General features: G+C 36.3%; 1 protein-coding gene across 11 annotated transcripts in view; it reads right to left on the minus strand.

Annotated features, from left to right (window-relative positions):
• Positions 1 to 20,817, minus strand: part of sky (GTPase-activating protein skywalker) — a 61,779-nt gene that overhangs the window by 10,023 nt on the left and 30,939 nt on the right. For 5 of the 11 annotated variants that reach the window (XM_015172859.3, XM_015172860.3, XM_015172857.3 and 2 more), the window contains exons 3-4: positions 5,278 to 5,480; positions 5,006 to 5,210 (exon numbers count right to left, since the gene is read on the minus strand). In XM_015172859.3, coding sequence (XP_015028345.1) covers positions 5,006 to 5,210; positions 5,278 to 5,480 — 408 coding nt within the window. Of the gene's footprint in view, positions 1 to 5,005; positions 5,211 to 5,277; positions 5,481 to 10,437; positions 11,186 to 18,063; positions 18,176 to 20,817 lie in introns of those variants that run through there. The other 6 variants (XM_015172853.3, XM_015172855.3, XM_070209375.1 and 3 more) reach the window with 5 other exon arrangements.

The following is a 20,817-nucleotide window of genomic DNA, read 5'->3' on the forward strand; positions in this document are numbered from 1 at the left end:
CGCAAACGCTAATTGAGCTGCGGCAGCGCCATGTGGAAATTGCAATGCCCTTTAAAAAGTAAACGAAACGGCAGCCGCTGAACTTGAAACGCGTGAAATAGCTCAAAGTCGCGTTTTATACTAATTTTTACAATTTTCACAATTTCAATGCGAAACAGTTAAAAGTTTGAGAAAATTACAAGCAAAATATATTTATATAAATAATTATTATTTAGATGGGAAGTGCGAACGAGTTTTGACTAAATAATTATTTACCATCGCATGCAAGTCATTAACAGGCATTCAATAGAGCCTAAAAATAAGATTTTACTGAATTACTGAATGTGTACCAAACATATGTATATGTCTGTCTGTCTGGTAACAGCAGTTCCAGCTTAGAAATGTAACTACTTGATGTCTAGTTGACATTGCAAATTCAGTCACGCACAGTAAACATGGATATAAATAGAAGAAAGCACAAGACGCATTCGCCCCTTAGCTGCATTAGAAAGAGCTTTTGCGCACGCACACAAGCGTGAAGACGAGCACGTGCTTGTATTAGTGAGCTTTGGTTTCTATGCTCGACATTCATGAATATGCAAATGCTGAAAAAAGTATCACCATTGAAGCCGAGCACTGGGCAAGTTTTTGGTGCGTCAAGTCGAATGATTCTCTTTCTGTATTTTATATCGCGGAGCACGTAATTCTTAAGTGCTTATTTATAGAGCGGCGGTTAGGTAAGTAGGGGGTGGATTTGAGCGCGTCCATATAAAAGCCGTGCAAAAACAAATAGGCAAAGCTCGACAATGTTTGGGTAGTTCATAGACAGAAAAACAGAATAACAAACAGCCATAAAATAAAAGCAAACCCAAAGATGATATATAAAAAGTGCGCATTTGTTTGGCTTCGCTGCGTTCGGGATTCGGATACGGGCTGGGGAGTGCGGGCATCTACATGCGAATGCGAATGCGAATGCGAATGGCTTTGCCCAATTGTATTTTATGTCAATTTTATGCTCACGTGTCGGCGTCATAAGCGACAATTGCTGAAATACGACGTTTACTAAAAATAAACTACTATTATAATTCTAGATCTAAGGCAATGTGGATGTAGATCTATAAATGTATGTCACATGCCGCAACTACAGTGCTCATACGCTAACATCAACTTAACAGCTCGTGGGCTAAGTCTAAATATCAATTTACGTTTTGATTATTGATTCAAATAAAATAAATAAAAATATTTATATATTTAAGTGTTGTAAAACAAACGAATAGGGATTCGTTTTGTGAAGATCATTAATTCTGTTAACTAAATGTTAATAAGCAGAGAAAAAATAAATGAAAATAAATGGCCATAAATGGTCGAAATTAGAGATTTTTGGAGATTTTGAATCCTAGATAATAATATATAAAATATTCGTATATTCTCAATAAATTAATAGCATTAAAATTGTGGCTTAAATTTACACTAATTGAGTAACCACTGTACTTCAAAATTTGTAGTCTTGTGCCGTGGATCTGTTACTTTTATTCAAGTGGCAAAAACAAAAAGAAGAAATAAATAAAAAGAATTTGCATAAAATTTAACGCAGACAACAGCCAACGACCAGTCAATGACGTCAACAAGATGTCGACAAGCAATACAAAGTGTCAATATGGACTTGGTATGTATAGTATGTATTTGATTGTACATACATGTGTGTACACGAATGTATGTAAGCATCGCGTACATTTTTTATACATTGTTTATGTGCGACTTTTGAACTTGAAATGCACGAAATGCTGATTGAAAATGCAGCTCAAATTTTATAGCCATTTTTTAATTTGTTCCTTCTTTATTTAATATTTTTAAAATTCATATTTTTCCTAACTGAAATGTTGATGTGTAATGTTTTATTTTATTTTTTTTTTTTTATAGGATGCTCTCTGCGACCTTCGACGTTTGTGTGCACAAAGTTTATACAATCGTAATTTCATTTCTCAATTTCATTTGTTTCGCGTAAACAATGGACCTTTGTACCCTATGTCATGGGGGGAGGGCGAGAACTATTTATAGCCACTGTGGCGACTACCTTGAATCTGAAACTGGCCCGGAATCGCAATCTCCAGACGCTACAGTAATTTTTGCGCCGTGTAAACAAACCTCCAAAACTGGAAGACCGAGACAAGCAGACAGAAAACAAATGGAGAATAAAATGTTGTCGACTTTAAAAGTCGACCTCTTTCCGTTCCGCTCGGACTGTGGCTTATCAGGCGCAGCTTTATCAGCTGCAGGCCGGCTATGGGCAGGCGGTAGGTCTGCCTAGGAGGTGTGTGGGAGGCAGGGCAGAGCTGTCATGTGCCTCTCAAGCAGCGTCGCATATTGATCGCAAGCGTCAACCATCTATTGGTTGCACTTTGCGGACATTCTACGAACAGCTATAGGTATATTTTCCCAGATAATACATATTCTAAATTGTGTGCGCCACACACTTGAACCCAGATGGAAATCGATTAATTGTCTTGTTGTTTCACAGCTTCTTAATCATAAAAACCCATATAGTAATTTCACAAATGGGGGTGTTCAGAGTTCAGCCTTTGAGATTAACTGATTACGAGCCCCTATATGCCCCTCCATGTGTCCTGCTTGATAATGCGGCTAATGCTGAGCCACACATGAACCACATTTTGGGGTTACAGAATGGAGGCCATGCAGCTGTCATCTCTAATCTAAGGCAGGTGATTGTCACATGAGAGAGCTGCGGAAATCTGAATAAAGCTGACAATTAAATTAAATGCGAGAACTTTTCCGCTTTCAAATGTGTTTCTTTTTTCCTCTCCACAATTCACATATTTTCATGTTGTGTGAACCTTTTAACAGAGATTAATGGATTGAGTGTTGAAACAATCTCTCATCTATAATCATTATTGGCAAGTTTATCTAGAGACGAGACCGAAACGGAGCCGGGTAAAACTAACAATAATACAAAAACTACTTATAGTTGGAAGGAATCGGATTACGGTTCCTGCTAGTTAATCAGTTAACTGCAACTCCCAACTCTAATTGACACTTATATTATATTTGCTTGGGACATGCAGCTTCGATTCCCTCATTAGTATAGAATGTTAATTTGTTAAGCTTTTACATTTTGAAATGTATATAAAGCTAAGTTAAAACGAATTCCCACATTTATATAGGTTAAACATCTATGGAGTAATATTAATAAACAAATTCCCATTAAAATATATCACTAAAAAATGTTTATTTATTTATGACAAGCGATTACAGATTTAAATGTTTCTCTTCAAGCCGATTGATTAGTCTGTTAAAAGGCAGCTCTAACAGTCTCTGCCCAAATGTCGCCGGATAAATCCAATTTTAAACCGCTTAAAAATATAAATTGATTGGAATGAAGCTAATTAATTGGCGGTTGATTCACAACAGAAGCAAGAACAACAATTGAGTTAAGAGACCCGATGCCAGACACACATTTCTGATAACAAGGGCGGAAACTAGTTTACAACTAAATATGTTAGTATTTAGATATGTGTGTGTGTGTGTATATAATTCTTGCTATTAACGAAAGAGAAGTGACAACAGAGAAACTAGAACACTTAAGTAAATTATTGTTTTATAATGTTTTCGTAACGAGCAAAGAGTTGGGGAATAACACTCATGAGCTGGCCGGAATGAAAGCTGGGTTAGCTTTAAAAGGCAACACTTAAATGCAAGTGCAATTAGGGCTCGTTATATGTATTGCAATTAAAGAAAATCTCCAGTAATTAAAAACTGTTCTTCTTTTTCAAAACTTGTGGAAGAAAGTTTTTAAGAACATTACGCGAAATTACCTTAAAATTTGATCTTATAATTCTCAAGTGGTTATAAGTTTTAAACTGAGGACAAGGCCCTGCAAGTCTAGACCCAATACCAAAGTGCGCTAATGATAGAACCGGAAGATTATTGAATTGGTTATAAATGCAATTTTCCCTTGGTGTTTATACCCTATTTTTGGTGTAGGAGGTAAATGTAAAGCAAGGGCTTAATATGTTGGCAATTTTATGAGTGGCGAAATGTGGATGGGACTAGAAATAGACAACAGTTCCCTTGAGCAAATAGATTACGGAAGCAAACTCAACACTGCTTAGAAAAATAGGCTTCTGAAAAATCAACGCTAAATATTGAAATTCTCAAGCCCACCTCAACTCAGGAAATAGAGCTAAAAGAAGAGCTCACGGCCCAGTAGAAAATGGGCCCAAAAGGTCACGCATGCTTACCTTTACAATACACAAGTAAATATAAATATATGTACACACATTTCACATGCTTGCAAGGGCCGAGCCGAGTGTCTTATTGAATTGAGTGTATTTGAAATGGTTAAAATTGTTGGCTCATTGCCTGTTGGCCAAAGCAATTAGCTTGAAAAATCACGATACATCAATTTGCGCCCAGTTGTGATTTACTTCGGACAGCGATTTACAATTGTGCCAATTACTCAAATATATATTTTGTTTGTTTGGGCGACAAAATATAAATATAAATATATTCAGAAATAATGAAAAAAACAAATATCGAACAAACTGAAACTGAGTGAGTGGCTGCGACTCGAAGTGCGTAAAGCACGTAATTTATGATAATATATACATATGTAGAAAACGGAACACAATCGAGGAACGGAACCTCCAAGTCATAAATCGTTTAGGGTGTGTGTCACGTGAGTTTCTTTTTATACATTTATAGAGGGTATTACGAAGTTGTCACGAAATGTGTAACTTGGCTTGACCAGAAGCAAAGGCGTTTCCGGATGGATCACTATATCACATAAGTTTTTTGTGCTCAAAAGGGAGCTTGGGCAAGTATTAACATGCTCCTTACTTATGAACATCTTAGGTATTTTATTAATATCTGCACATATGAGTGTTTTTCTAAGCTTTAATATATTTAGCCCGAGCTCGACCGATACAATCTCACATATTTGGAAAGCCTTGGCATTCAATATAACTACTCAGTCTTGTATTTGATTTCATGGAAAAAATGTAGCACTTACCCGACATGAAATGCAAAAGTAACGATGTAATCGGATACAATACTGGACTGTAGGTAATGTCGGGACAATCATAGCCCAAAACATTCACGATGCGATCGGCAACAGCGCGTCCCGTGCTGGTCAAATGATACGGCAAGCAATGTGTGGCATCCACAAAGGCGGGCAGCATGATGGGCTTATCCGACAGTTCCGTGGTGCCAAAGACCTGTAAAATAATTATATATACCATATAAGTACTTGGGTTTATTATCTGGTTGACTTTAGACACTCACCTGATGCACCATCTCCCAGTAGAAGCCATCGAGCATGTTCTGCTTAGTCAAATGCTGGGCGCACAGTGCTGGCCACAATTGGGAGCGTATCGGCGAGTTAATTGGCCACGAGTTCTCCCTGAGTATACTCTTGACATCGCGCTTCTTGCCCTGCTGCAGCAGCTGTTGGATTTCGGTGAACGAGCGCAGCGCCGGCTCTTTGCCTGGAAGAGCAAACAACATGCGAAGGCAAACAAAATAATTATTTAGTCTCAAGTCAAGTGAATGTGGCTTAGGATAGGTCATGCGGCCCATTTGTTTAACAATAAATTAAGCTAAAAACAATATTTTAAATGGCAACTGTTCGACTAGTCGATGCCCTTTAGCGTACATAAGCCTATATATTTTCGATATCTATTCGACTAATTAATACCCTGTAGCGTATATATACTTATACATAATTCTGACAACCTTTCTAGCTTGAAATATGTAAGCATAATAATAATATTAATTAATTCAAATATTACTTAAGAGTCTAGAACTATACTGATTTATCGAGATATGGTAATGCAAATTATATATGCTATAAACGTGATATGTATAATCAATGATATATGTATAATCAATATAAATATATATATAATTTGGTATAGATAAATCTGCATATATCCCTAGTTATAAGGGGCACAACAGTTCTGCAAACAATAAAGAATTGTTAAACGAATTTAGAAAAGAAGTTATATGCACCTCTCCCTTCTGTTACATGCATATCCACGATTTGACTGTGCCCGCTTGCCCAGTTTTAAGCATATAGTGTATGCGAATAGAAGACTAACGTGCTGAACGAACGTGCACATTGTAAATCATGCAACAGCACAGTTGTACAAGTATAAGCATCTATTTATAGTATATAATAAAGTTTATGATACAGTAAACGCTTGTTGGTCAGTTGAAGTGGGCGTCTGATAAGTTGGCCAGTTGCAGCCGCCGTTTGGCAGGCCCACTTAAGACCCTGCATGACATTATGATTGATAAGAAATAAATGCTCAAATGCTTGCCCCAAACAGTTGCCCTGAAGTCGCCGCAAACCAATTGAACTTGCAGCTGGAGGCCGCAAAAAATTGAAGCCGAGTGAATTTTGTTATAGAAATAAGTCGACTTGAGCTTCAGATAAGTACGTAAATTTTGTCAGCAAGAACGCAAATATTACTCATACGTCAGAGTGGCAAATAAAATACTTGAGTTTTGCAATTAATGTGAGTGTGTGCGAGTGTGCATGTGCGTGTGTGTGTTTATTGCAGTACGTGATAAGCTTTATTGATAGATGCTTGTTCTACATATACATAGATAGTTGATTTTAAATGTCCGTTGGGGCTGGGGCATGTAATTAAAATTGAATTGCATCGATAAGAGAAATGCAACATTGACAGATATCGCTTGAAAGTTAAATATATAAGGTAAATGTGTACGTAGGTGCATTATTTTATATATTATATATATATATGTTTTATGGCTCTTGCAGATAGCAAGTAATAAAAATTGAAAAGCAAATAAATTTGAGGGTAAATATTAATTTAAATTGATATGAAACTGGAAGTGCTTTTTCTGTGTATTTTTTATTGTGGAAGTTGAATTACTTTATCTGTCTGTTTCAACATGCCCTTATCATGTTCTATTCAAATATAATTCGTATTCGATATACACAGCTTTGGTCGAGTTTTCTGGTCAACTTATCAACGCACAGGAAGCTAAAATGTTGACTGTAATTACCTTATGTGATGAAGGCCCGCGTTAAGTCGGGGTTTCTGGAAATATTACTCGAATGTGTGGAAAAATCGCAAAATGGTTTTGTTTGAAACATTTTTGCTAGCCATCAATTGCACCAAGGCACTTCAAAGATTTTTCGGCCGAAGTTTTAAGGTGCCTCTTTCTGCATACATGCATACATGTATGCATGTTTGTTTTACATATATGCAAGCATGCATGCATGCGTACATGTATAAATACATGCACACAAATATACATACACACATGCATACATACATACACGCATGCATACATACATACACACATGCATACATACATACATACATGCATACATACATACATACACACATCCATACATACATTTACACATGCATACATACATACACACATGCATACATACATTCATTCAAAAAAACAGCAAAATAAAAAAAACACTTCACTAGTAGCTTAGCATGGAAACCTGCAGAGCCTACTTAAATTCTTGAGAATCGAGGAGTAGAGCACTTGGTAGAAAAACACAAAACACGAACACCCACACACATAAATGTGTTTATGTGCTTTCCAACAAAATGCTAGTAGAAATATAAAATAAACTACTGATTTAATACAAGGGTTTTATGTATTAAGCATATTCAATGCTAGAAATTGAGACTCGCATGAGAATAGTATTTAAAAAAGTTTAAGCGATTTACATAATCACGTTACAGAACACTGATATCGATGACATATTGATATGCAGCTGTTAAGAGAATGGCCAAATATTAACGGTTCACTATTTCAATATTATATAAAATTGGAATTAAGCGCCCCACAGGCGGATACAAATATGACAAACTGACAGCTGTAGATCGAATGTTGGTCGGCATTTTGGAGCATTTTGTGCTTGGCTACGTAATAGAAACAAACTTATCGCTGGTCAGCTGCTTCTTCAAGGAGAAGCCCCTTGTGATCCCCCTCATAGTCAGCTCATTGACGACATTGCTGAAGTACAAGACACTTGAATATACGGTGAAAGGGGGTGAGGCGTTGGAGTTATTCGAAATGGAGCTGCCATATTGATTAGGTATCGGGGCGGCGGGTAATTGATTGTGCATCGGGTACATGGCCCATTACCTGGCTAGCCGACAGCTGATCGATTTTTGCATGCCAGTCGCTCGTCTGCTTATCGCAGGCGTTCGATTTATTTGCTATTCGTTGTTATTATTGGCGCACAGATAAGCGACCAACTCAGCGCCAGTCATTGGGCTAACTTGTTCATTTTAACGAATCACAACAGATACAACAAATTACAATCAGCTCTGTTGCCTATAGATATCAAAACCTGTAATTGCTCAAGAAAGGGTATTCTCGTTTAGGGCAGCAGGGAGCTGTGAGGCGAGCAACTGCATTCCTAATTATCGAAAGTTCACTTTGTTTGAAAGCTATCGATAAGTATCGATTATCAACTGGCAACTAGAGTCTTCTAATTTAGTACACGCCCTCTTGTACACACCTATTGAGAATATAACACTTTTTCTTAAGTCCTGGGCCTTGGTTTGCACATACATTCCCTGAAAATTTTATAAGAATCGAACAGTTAACAAGCAAGTTATTTGAGAAAGTTGGGCTCAGGGCATGAGAAGCACAACTGCTGTTACAGGGTATCTGCTGGCCGGCTACTCTACACAAGAAGAACTTTGTTGTTTTCTATACTGCGCCTTGAAAACAATATTTTTCATTAGATTATAATTTAACCAAAATTGTGTTGTGAGTCTCCGCTGCAAATATCAAGTGACGCGAGAATGATATAGTTCTGGCTTTGAGAAAGCGCATGGGATGGTCGCGGACGGGGTCGGGGGCCGTTTTGGGGGGTGCCGAGTGTTGTAAATGCAATAACAATAAAAACTGGTATAAACGAATGAGACTCGTTTGCATTTGCGGCGCATGTATGTGTGTGTATGTATTGTCTGTGTGGGTGTGTGTGTGTGTGTGTGTGTGTTAAGCGTGTGTAATTAATCTCCGTTCATTTGCATTTGGACGATTCGCGATATGACAATGTTTAGAAAAAAAAAGTGAACTCAACCACAAGCATATTAATGCATAGACTACACACACACACACACACACACACATAGACACACACACACACATAGACAGACACATTTCTATCAAACTAAATATGCATATATGTATCTTTTGATTCAAAACGACTTTTGCTGTGGTTATTTTCCAATCGACGACATCAACTTCATTCAACTGGAAATTAAATCATTTTTTGTTTTTGCTGTTTTCAATTAAATCCATTGAAAATCAGTGATATATACACAAAGCACTTCATAATCAGCTGGCTGGCAATAACTAATTTATGAAACGCTTTTAAAATGTTGCATAAATTCTCAAATTGCCATGTTAAATTATAATACAAAACGCAATCAGTTTTATTGACAATAAACAGTTGAACAATAAAAAGAAATTAAACGTGAATTAAGGTTTAAAGCAATTAAATGTGAAGTGCCGAATTGGGATTAAGCACGAGGATGGATGATTTATATGCTAAAATTATAAACTCAACCGAAGAGTCGCTGGACTTGTAATAATTATAAAAGGTTCAAATAACAATAAAAAAAAATATCCTAATTCTTATAAGGAGGTAATTTAACAACTAATTCAACTTTTTGAATTAAATTATTAAAACATCACGAATAAATACAGAAATTAATTGGGAAGTAGGTCGAAATTTGTTAAAGAAAGTCAAAAGAGCTCTCTAATTGGCTAATAAATTAATTAAAATTAAAATATATACATGTCAATTTGTATATATGTATTTATATGATATATTTTATCATATGTATACAAATGATATATTTATCATATATCATAGCATTAAATTAACCAAAAATAAATTGTACTAATTAATTCTTAAAATTACCTATTTGACTGAATATGAAAATAAATTGAATCTATATTCCGTGTATTCCTCTTGCACTTAACCCTCTTTAAAAGTTTACAATCTATATATTCCCTATATTCCTCTTCAACTAAACACTCTCGAATAGGCTTTAACGCTTTTGAACTTAACTTTAGGCGCAAAAACAAGTAACTGTCATTTAAATAAGTCTAATGTTAGTTGTTAACATTTGTTGAGACTCGGCTCATTAGGTTATTGAATGAGATTTGACAAAGCTGTTGAAAAATCAATAAAAACTGACAAGTTTTGCCCCCGACTTGAGTGAAAGCTAAAAATAAAGCTTAAAATAAAAATACTAAAACGGCATTTAAAGTTTTAACAATTTATGATGTTTACACTCGAAATTAGTTAGGTTTATTAGCATTTTTTTCTCGTTCTTGTTGTTGTCGTTGTCGTTGTCGTGTTTGGCATTGTTTGTCTTGCTAATGCTGCTAATGTTTTGGGGTTCTGTTAGGAGAGTTTATTACCTGGACTGAACTGCCAGCACTGGCATTTCGTTGTTATATCATTCGAGCTGGCCGCTATAAAGAGGGGCAGCTCGAAGAACTTTTCGCACTCGGGATCAACGTAGACGCTGCTCCGGCGACTGCTGAACTGGTCCAAGTCCCGTATGCCCAAAACTTTGCCAACCATCTTGTTGTTGTTTTTGCTCTGTTTTCTTTTCTTTTCTTTTTTTTTTTTGGTTTAATTTGCTTTTTTTTTTGGCACCGAGTATTATTTTTATAAGTGTATGTGTTTGTGTGTTTTTTTTTCACAGCCACAACAAACACATTTATGTAGATTATTTTGTTGTTTCTTCTGTTATTTAAATATATTGTATATCGCCGCTTGTTTTTATTGTTTTTTTTTTTTTTTTTTTTTGTATTTCTTTTTAATTTATTGCGCTCTGCAATTTGCCTGCTTCGTTTATTCGTTGTGCGAGCGAGCGAGCGGCGCAGCACTTGAATTTAATTAGCAGCACATTCAAATTTTTCAATTCACATTTTATATTATTTTTTATGTGCGGTGTTGTCTTTGTTAATTTCAATAATATTGCATTAAATGTTGTTTTTATTGTTGGTGGTTTATTGTTGTTTTAATATTCCTTGGCCTGTGCACGGGTTGAAAAACAACATTAAAAAGGGTCTGCGGCGGCGGGGTTGATCGTGAATCGAAATCAAATTCGAATTTAAATCGAGAAACTCTGAAATTCCGTAGGCCTACGTGCGACGCGTTCGAATGCGTTCAATGTTCTCATCGGCGGGCCGGTTTCTTGTGTGAATGAAACCGAAAGCTCACCCAAATGGGGTGGCCAGAGAGAGGGAGAGCACAGCCCGCCAGCCAAGCAGCGTGAGAGCGTGCAGTCGTATTATGTGTGTTTGTGTGTGTGGTGTGTTTGCTTGTGTGTGGGCGAGCGGCAGAGCGGTGGGCGATCACAATCTGGCGCGTGCAAGCTTCGTTAAAGCTTTCTAGATATTGTATGTGTGTGTGTGTGAGTGTGTTTTTATTTTCTTCTTTGCGATGCGCTCGCTTTTCGGGTTTTCTTGATTATTTCATTATTTGTTGCTTTATTTTATTTTGGCGCCGACAACGCTGACAGCGACGTCGACAGCGTCAACAGCTGTTTTCTGTTTTCGTTCTGGCTGCCTGTTGCTTGCCTCTTGACAGCTAATACTCTTAATATCTGTGTGTGTGTGTGCGAGCAGGCGAAACAGCGATAGTGAGAGAACGGGAGAGCGTGCGACCCAAATCCCAGTGTAAAATGCCTTTATAAATAGCCCGCCCCATGCAAAGTGTGGGAAATTTCGTAAGCTTGCGATTTGGCAATGCAACGAAATGTACCACAAGAATTTTGGTACCAACATTTTCCTGCAAACTTGAACGTAACCGTAACGAGCTCAGGTTGAGAAATGCCTCTTGAAATTTGTTTACGGCCACATTTTATGCGGGAAAACAAATTAGATTTATGAGCCCAACTGTGTGGCAGCAGAGGCAAGTGGGAAAATTGTAGAACGTTTTAATACTAACGTATAGGTGCATTTTTGTGGCACAGTTAGGTTAGGAGTAGGGGGGAAATTTGAAATGGAAAATGGTAGCGACTAGAAAATTTATTAAAAATAGTTTCCGTTTTTAAAATATTTGCTTAAATTTGAATAAACATGTAGAAAGAGGTAATTTAATCCCTAGGAAGTTTAATTTATCGTATTTTTTTAAGAAATTGTCCACTGCATTTATCATCTCACATAAACGAAAGCTCTTGCGCTTTATTATTTAATTTCATTCATAAATTTTCCATATTTCCATGCTTCATCTATATTTCTGTTGTTCTTTGTTTCATTCACAATTCACGAATACGTAAAACCCAAAATATTTGCAATGTTTTGTTTAACCTCACGTGATATTTCTCTATTTCCTGTGCTACAAAACGCATTTCAATAGGAAAAACAACAATTAAAACGATTTTATTCGCCGTTTTCCGTTCGCCGTTTGCCTGTTTTTCTTTTGACACCTATTTTGCATTAAACTCGAATTCAAATTTAGTTTTCTTTTTTTTTTCAGATGTTTCGTCAGTCAAAGAACGTGAAATCTCTTGTTTACATGCTCGAGATGTATAGGGATATATGTATATATATATGGTATACACATAAGAATATAAAGAAATGTAGCTATGTATATATGTGAAAATTAAAGAAAAACAACGCGTGGCCAGTGTGAAAAATTTGACGTTGGGGTTTTCATAGCCACCAAAAGTCAAATGATTAATTAGACGAGCTGCTCAAATACTTGTACATATACATATGTATGTATATGTGCGAGGGAAATATATGGGAAAACCATGAAAATTCGTTGGCAATTTTCTAGAACAAGCTCTCTCGGTTACCTTTCAAATTTTTGTTGCGCTGAGTCAAACGAATTTTGGCGCCCGACTGTCAAAAAAAAAAAAAAAACCAAAATTAATTCTTGCCCAACACCTAGAAATTTATATGCTTTATGCATTAGATATTGTCCATCTAGTATATGATGAGTCGAACTGTGGATAAGCCCTCCGTATTTAAATGTCTCGTAAACAACAAACTTTCGTCACGTTTCGCCGACATTTGGTTGGGGCCAGCCGCTCATAATGCATATCAAATGACGTGTGCCAAGTTTAGATTGACGTTTAGATAAAAAACACGGATAGATAAGTGTGCTTGAAAAAAGATAATTTGTTGTTTTACAGATAATGTAATACAGTTCCAAGTGTTTTTATCAGCTGAGTCTATTTTAAGATGCCTCTGAGATTGTTTTTAGAACAAATAGAATAATATATATGCTAATGGAAAAGCGGAAAAGTTGGAAAAACCAATGAATATTTAAAGTCTTTAATACAAGCTACTTCCAAGCGATATTATCAAGCGAGCATGCTAAAACTATCGATGTATTTTCATCGATTTGTAAATTCTTAACTCAAATTTAAGATTTATAGAAACAATCTTCGAAATGGATCTATTATTGCTCAAAATACAACAAAATTTAGTCATAAACAAAGTACATTCTAATTTTATAAACATATATGACTTAATTAAACTATGCACACAAATTAAATACACACATATTTCTATTTGAATCGCATTAAAAAAAAAAAGAGCTTCTTTTCATGAGATTTGATGTTGCAAAAGCCGAAATATTAATATAATTTTCCAAAGGCAACGAAAGGCAAATTAGATTTATGAGTCCAGCTGAGCGGCAGCAGAGCTGGCAAGTGAAAAAATTGTGGAAATATTTATGGAACATTTTATAGCTAACGGATAGGTGCATTTTTGTGGCACAGTTACGTTAGGATTGGGGAAAAGTGGGCGTGGCAAATGGTTGCGAGAGCACAGTCAGCTTGCCTCTGCTGTAGATACTGGAAAACGTATTACAAATAGTTTTGGTTGTTGAAATATTTGAAATATTGAAAAATGTTGTTTTTTTTATTCAAAATTGTTGACTCTATTGGCTTTGACTTTCTCAAACTATTACGAAATGCTTAAGATGAATTTTAAGCCAAAAGAAAGGGAAACATGCTTAATATTAAAAGAATTAATAAACTATGATTTTTTTTACGAGTTGTGACCTTTAAAAATGCTTAAAATGTTGATAGAAAAATATATGTATTTCTTATGTGGTTAACTTTTAAAAAAATATTTAAGCTAAGATACGAGTTCTTCCCTTTCGTTAGACTTCCTTTTCATAGACTCCGTTGTGGAGCATTTTATCAGTGAAAAAAAAAAGCCCATTTAACAAATTGCAGTCAGTTTTGAGAGTAATCGTTGCAGTCATAAACCTAACGAGCATTTAATTAAGTAACCATAAATGATTGCTCTTTATAATGCCGGTTATCTTTATGGAACAACAAACCTCTTTGGACTGTGGCATAAATATGCACAATAATACAAAGTTTGGGGCGTGGCACATGGGGCTGGCTGTCCAAAATTATGAGCACTAATTCCAATTGACGTAGTTTATTGAGCAATTCAAGAGCAGATTCTAAATAACCACTCACGATTTATTCACTATTAAATGCAGGCTTTGTTAATTGACCGCATAATTGACGCACATGATTCGACGAGCTCCACAATTTCTCAGTGTTAAATGCAAAAATAACATCCGAAAATCTTACTCAAAGGAACCGTGACTCATTTTTAGCTCGAAGTCCCTTTTTAAATATAAATAAAGTCCTAAGCATCTGCTTGAAAGTAAAACAACTGAATGTTATATTTTTTGTTTTTGTTGAGGGTTTAAGTTTACAGTTATGTTCCTAGAAAAAAATCTCTATAGATTTGTTTTTTATAAAGACTTCTTTAATCGATGTGCATATATTTTGAAAGTCTTGTTATCAGAAAAATATTTATATAAAGAATTTAAGAAGATGCTGTTTTTAGAAAAACAGAACGTCTTTTGATTTAGTAACTATAAATTATTCCTTAGCCGATTTCAATTTATGCTAAAACTGCGTTTTCGTCATATTTTCATATTTTCCACAAAAAGTCTATCAAGCGTTTTCCCCCGAAGAGCAAACGCTAAAAACCTTTAAACTTGTTCAGCGAATTGCATTTCCCGGTATCTGCCCAGCCAATATATAAACATATGCATGTATATATGTCTAAAGAAACGAGTCGAAAGCAAAATGCAGACAAGTTTTCAATTGAAATTCAACAACAATAAATTACAACAAACAAATAAAATTATTGTGACATGATCTAATGTGCAATTTTTAGAAGAAAAGCGGAAACAATGCGAAAAGAAAATTGACAAGTGAAAAGCTAGCAAAGCCAGACGCCAAGCGAAAAGCTTAAGAACAACAATGCGGTGGGGGGGGGGGGCATATAAAGGGAGGAGGGGGGAGGGGGGACTGTTGGTGTAGCGAGCATGCAAATTGCAAATGCAATTTATTAGACCCTTTCTTTGGGCTGCCCCGTTGACTGTTGACGTTTGTCGGTTGACGACATTGTCGGGGTCCCGCATGTGTTGCCAACAACAACAACAACAACAAAAGCAACAACAACAACAAAAAGAACAACAACAATTACAATTACAACAATAATACAGCTACAACTGACCGCTGCATCTAAATTTAAATTTTAACAAATTGAAGAAACCGCAACCCAAAACACGTTCAACCATTTTTTTCTGATTTTTATTTTTATTTTTATTTATTTATTTTTTTTTTTGGCAGAAAATTCGTTTTGTTGTTGCTGATTTTGTTGTGTTGATTTCCAATTGACAAAGTTTGCTAATTGGAACAACGCGTATTTTAAATTTGAATTCAGCTTAAAATTAACAAAGTCTAAATTTAGTTGCAGTTCTCCGCCTAGAGATGATCTTTGGACTTTGTTACACATCCAATTTCAAGGCAGTCAAAAAGAAAAACAAAGCCAGCAGGTAAGGACACACCGAAAATTTAATACCCTGATAGAGATATCCCTCTTTCAGATATGTGAGAATCATAAGACCAGTTCGCATAGAAACATTCAGACGAACGGACGGACCTGGCTGATCAAGAATATATATAATGTTCCTATAGAAATAAGAACCTACTGTGGACTTTACAAAGAAAGGAAGAAAATAGCCTTAAAGAAGGGCCTATAATTTGTTATTAAATATTTACAGCTATTACTTGACAAATAAACTTTTGACTGGATCAGCGTTAGATCTAGATAATCTTGTAATATTTATAATACACACATTGGAAGGTATTTTAATTGCAGGGCGTTCGGCATTCTCCTAAGATTTTAACTATTTTCTGGTAAGATCAGAGCAAAGTTTACTATCGTAGTCATAAATATTATCTTAAACTAAATATGATTTAAAGCTTAAGTCGAATGGGAAAATGTATGTGAAGTTTTTTGTATGAATTGTATATAACTATGTTTCTTTATATGCAAAGATATATTTAATTAATAAAATGATCAAAAGGAAGAACTGAAATCGCATTCAAGTTTGTTGGAAAACTATATTTAATAATTTTCATATGAGATGTTAGATATAACAGTTTATAACAGAGATTATCTTTATTAATTTGACTAATAAAATTTCAAAATAATTCAAATTCTGACATTATCTGACGAGAGTCAGAGAGCGGGAGAGAGAGAGAGAGAAACAAATGATGCCTGCTTTTGGGCAACTTTTGAATGTCAGCCACACGCTTTGACAAAAGCACGATTTTGAATTGTTAATCAATTAAATTATTTACGGGCTTCTTCAACAAGGCTGCTGCTGCTTCTTCTTTCAGCGTTTGCTATAAATAAAATACGCACGGAGCAGAGAGTAGGCTCCTCCTCCTCACCCCACCCCATCCGCCACCCGTTCCGGCACATGTTAAGCCGCAGAAATTAGCACGTTTTTGGGCCATAAACCAAAACAAAGAGCACATGACAAGAGTCCAGAATAAAACCATCTTCAAAGTGGGTTTACGAAATATTTTTGGGGCGTAGCCTGGCTCAAATGCTGGTAGTTTTCCGCGTGAAAATATTTGAGAAAACAAAAAAAAAAAAACAAAAATGGCAGATTCTTTGTTCGATTTGCAGTTGCATATTAATTAAATTTGCGATCTAAGTGGGCGGCAGCTGTTGGATCCGAGCGGGTGCCGTGACCAAATTGTTTAGTGCTTTATAAAAATAACAAAAAATCGAATAAAAAACAAACAAAAAAAAAATCAAATCTAATTTATTTAGTCGTGCGAAATGAACTAATTAAGCAATTGATTAGTTTATAGCGCCGAGAAATGCGTATATCTATTAGCTAACCCCCTATTGGCACCTCTTTGAGCCTGGTACTGGGCAGTAAAATGTTGATATATAGATATATATATACACATGAAAATGTGGATCAAAGATCAGCAGCATGTGAGAATTGTGAGAATAGGGGCTTGTTTTTGTTTTTTAGCAGTTCGCAACAGGTTTTTGCTATTTATTTTGCATTGAAAATTCGCAAATTAAATTTAATAAAATCAAAATACAACATTTGCTGTTGGTTTTCTATAAAATTTATAAAGGTTTCTATAAAAAATGCATGTTAAAATATTAAACAAATATTTTTGAAACATTTTAGTTTACAGCGTTTTGTTAAGTCCATTAAACTTGCATAGTTAAAGCGCGCAGATAATAATAAATAAAACGCATGCATGAATATTCAATTTTAATATTTTGTTTTGAATTTACAGCGTATTGTTTAGTCTGTCATCAATGCATAGATAACGCTGGCTTGTGTTTTTGTTAATATCTGCTTCGTTCTACTTTTCAAAAAGTATTCAAGTTTTTCAATAGACCCAACAACAGCTGGCAGCATACGCGGCGTATGCGCAATATAATGTGCCTTAATGATGCGTCTGACTGACGGACTGACTGACTGATTGACTGATTGACTGATTGACTGCTTGACCAACTGACTAAGATATTGAACGCATGCGACTTATGTCGCGAGGTGCGATAATTAACGAGTTGTCATTTTAAAGCCAATTTTGGTTTAATGTGCATTGCGATTGCAGTTTGAAGGCTGCTGCACGCACACACGCACATACATAACAGACGCACGCACGCACGCACGCACACACACACACACATATATGCGCTCAGTGCGTATGCAATACAAACATAAAGCAATTTTGTACAGCAGTCAACAGAGCACGCGACTCGTTTCGTTGTTTTTGTTGTTCTTGTTGTTGTTGTGGTCGTAGAGTTTGACAACTTTTGGGCAAAGGCGCGCGCGTAACGTTCGTAAGTAAACCGCAACGCCCGAGGGTTGAACTGAAACTGAGCGCAACGTTCGATCGCCGCACGCCGCTCAGCAGCAGCATCAGCAAAGCAAGAGTTGAAGAGAGCGCAGCACAAGTTGCGCTCACGGGCATGCGGACAGGTGCAGTGTGGCCGCACAGAGCGCACAGCTAATTGTTTAGCCAAACATTGGGGCGGTCGCAAAAAGCTTACGGCCAAAGCTTTTAATTAGATAAAGTCAAACAGGCAAAAACACTAAATTAGCCAAAAGCTTTGCTAATTTCAATTGAAGTTTTAGTTTTAATTGCCGCTCTCTCGCTGTCCCTCTCGCTCTCTCTCTCTCTTTCTCTCGGTGCAGTTCGTTCAACTTCAGGTGCTGTCTGTTAAGAGTGTGTCAATAATGTGCAAATTTCTCTTACATTCCTGCCGGAACTGTTTATTGTTGATTCTTGAGCAATTAGCCACTTCTTCCTCTTCGCTTCTTAGCGGCTGACAACAGCTCAATGGGCCATAAATGCAATCGCTGCGCAAAATATTGCTATTTCAATTTATAACGCAGTCACAATTGCCGTTTAATTGATATGGAAATGAGTGAAGTGTGCTTTAGCCATGGTTAAGTCAGCCTAATGCCGCATCAGGTGATCTTAACTCTAATTGGCGGTTTTGAATGTGACTCGTTTTATACCCTGTACCCATTGATAGGGGCTAAAATTGGATATTATGTTTAAGTGCAGATATTCTATCATATACTATCTGTCATCTATCTATCATCGATAGCAAAATTCGCTTTCTCTAAATCGATAAGTATCGATTCTCAGCTTGGTTTTTCTGATCATTTTTCGAAGCAATCATTGATCGGCATCAATTATATAGTCGAACCAGCCTCTTTATTTGTGTTTGAAACGTAATTCCTTCCTGCTATTAAATCACGTTCCGATCACGTCAAGTCCAAGTTATCGATAGCACACTTTGTTTTCACTAGATCGATAAGTATCGATTTTCAGCTTAGCTTGTCTGACCTTATTTCGGAGTCAATATACCCTAGAGACTTACAATTTAGCATGTATAAGGATTGGACTGTAAAACAAAGTGTGGAGCTAACGTTAAAGTGTGCAAGAAAATTACAGGATATCCGCTATTTGGATACTTTTACCCCCGTTCGTTGGCGCTGTTATGCAAGGCGCAACAAGGTGTGAATCAAAGCCGTCGCATGCGACTATAAAAATGATATTCAGGTGACAGTTAACAAACATTCGACGGGGCAGATAATGGAATAATGCGAAAACGCTTGGGAAATGAAATAAACAAAAACAAAGCGCCGACCAAGTAAATATTAATGGGGGACTTAAGAAATAAAGAAAATATTTAAAAAACAGATGTGTAAAGAGTTTCTTATCTTTTGGCTTGGGTCTTTGTTCATGGCTTGGCCTCTCGATCAATTTGGCATCTATTGCTTGGTCAAAATGCATAGGGAAATGGTACCCTCAAATATCCTAAATAGATCAAAATTTCCCACTTGCATAACTCGGTCAAAACTCAACCGATTTTCATAGGGCTTAGCTTGTTGTTCATGATTTGACCTCTATATTAATCTGTCAACATTATTTTTCAAGTCACTCTCAATCAATTTGGCATCTAAATCCATATTCTTGGTCAAAATTTATGTGAATATGGTAACGTCAAAGGAAACAAAAGGGAAGTTTTTCAGGCTAGAAGACAATCATTTTTATATTTCGTTGATCCAACAGTCGCGTCCATATTTGCATTTTAACCAAATTGATCCAGCGAAATTTTAAAGCATACTTTCGGGCAGCTGCACAAAAACGAACTGCCAGCAACAATCCTACTCGCGCACGCCTTAAAACGCTGCATACTTTTAGGAGCAACAAACATCTATTCAGATATATTGGCGTGCTGTTAAAATAATGAATTATATGCTAGATACTAGTATTTTAATTGCCAACAACTGCAAATGTATTATTAAAATGGGCATTCAACTTAAGGCTAAGTGCGAAAAGTATACAATCTGTATGTAAATTGCTCTTAAAATGCCAAAAAGGGGACAGCTGCAATAAATGCGGCGGCTGCTGTTTGCAATCCACTTCTACGCGCCTTCCCCCACACGCCGCATTTGCATCGTGGCTTCTATTTATCTTGGCAGAGCGCAAACAATGTTATCTGGTGCAGAAGAGAGCGCACATAAAAGCTACAAATATAAAGAGAGAGCAAGAGCGAGGGGCTGCATACAATTTGCCGGCTGGCAGCTTTTGTAACTAAAATAAAACCAAGTTGCGGTTGTTGTTGTTGTTTTTGTTGTTGCTGCAATTGCTTTTGTTTTTTTCTTTTTGTGAGGCATTTGAAAATGAAAAGAGCACGTAAACAAAAAGCAGATGAGAGAGCGCTTTGGCTGAGTACGTGTGACGACACTTAGTGCTTGACCTCAGCGTAGAAACACACACACAGACACATGTCTGTGTGTCTTTGTATAGAAACAAATGTGTAATTAGCAGCGCCGCTGTTGACAGTGGGGCCAAAAACAAAAAAACTGAACAAATGAAATTGTTTAACATTTTGCCCGCTGCTGCCTAACGGCCAAATGTTAATGGCCAACATTTATCGATTGCCTGTGATGGA

Source organism: Drosophila virilis, chromosome 4 (assembly GCF_030788295.1).
Source record: "Drosophila virilis strain 15010-1051.87 chromosome 4, Dvir_AGI_RSII-ME, whole genome shotgun sequence".
NCBI lineage: Eukaryota > Metazoa > Arthropoda > Insecta > Diptera > Drosophilidae > Drosophila > Drosophila virilis.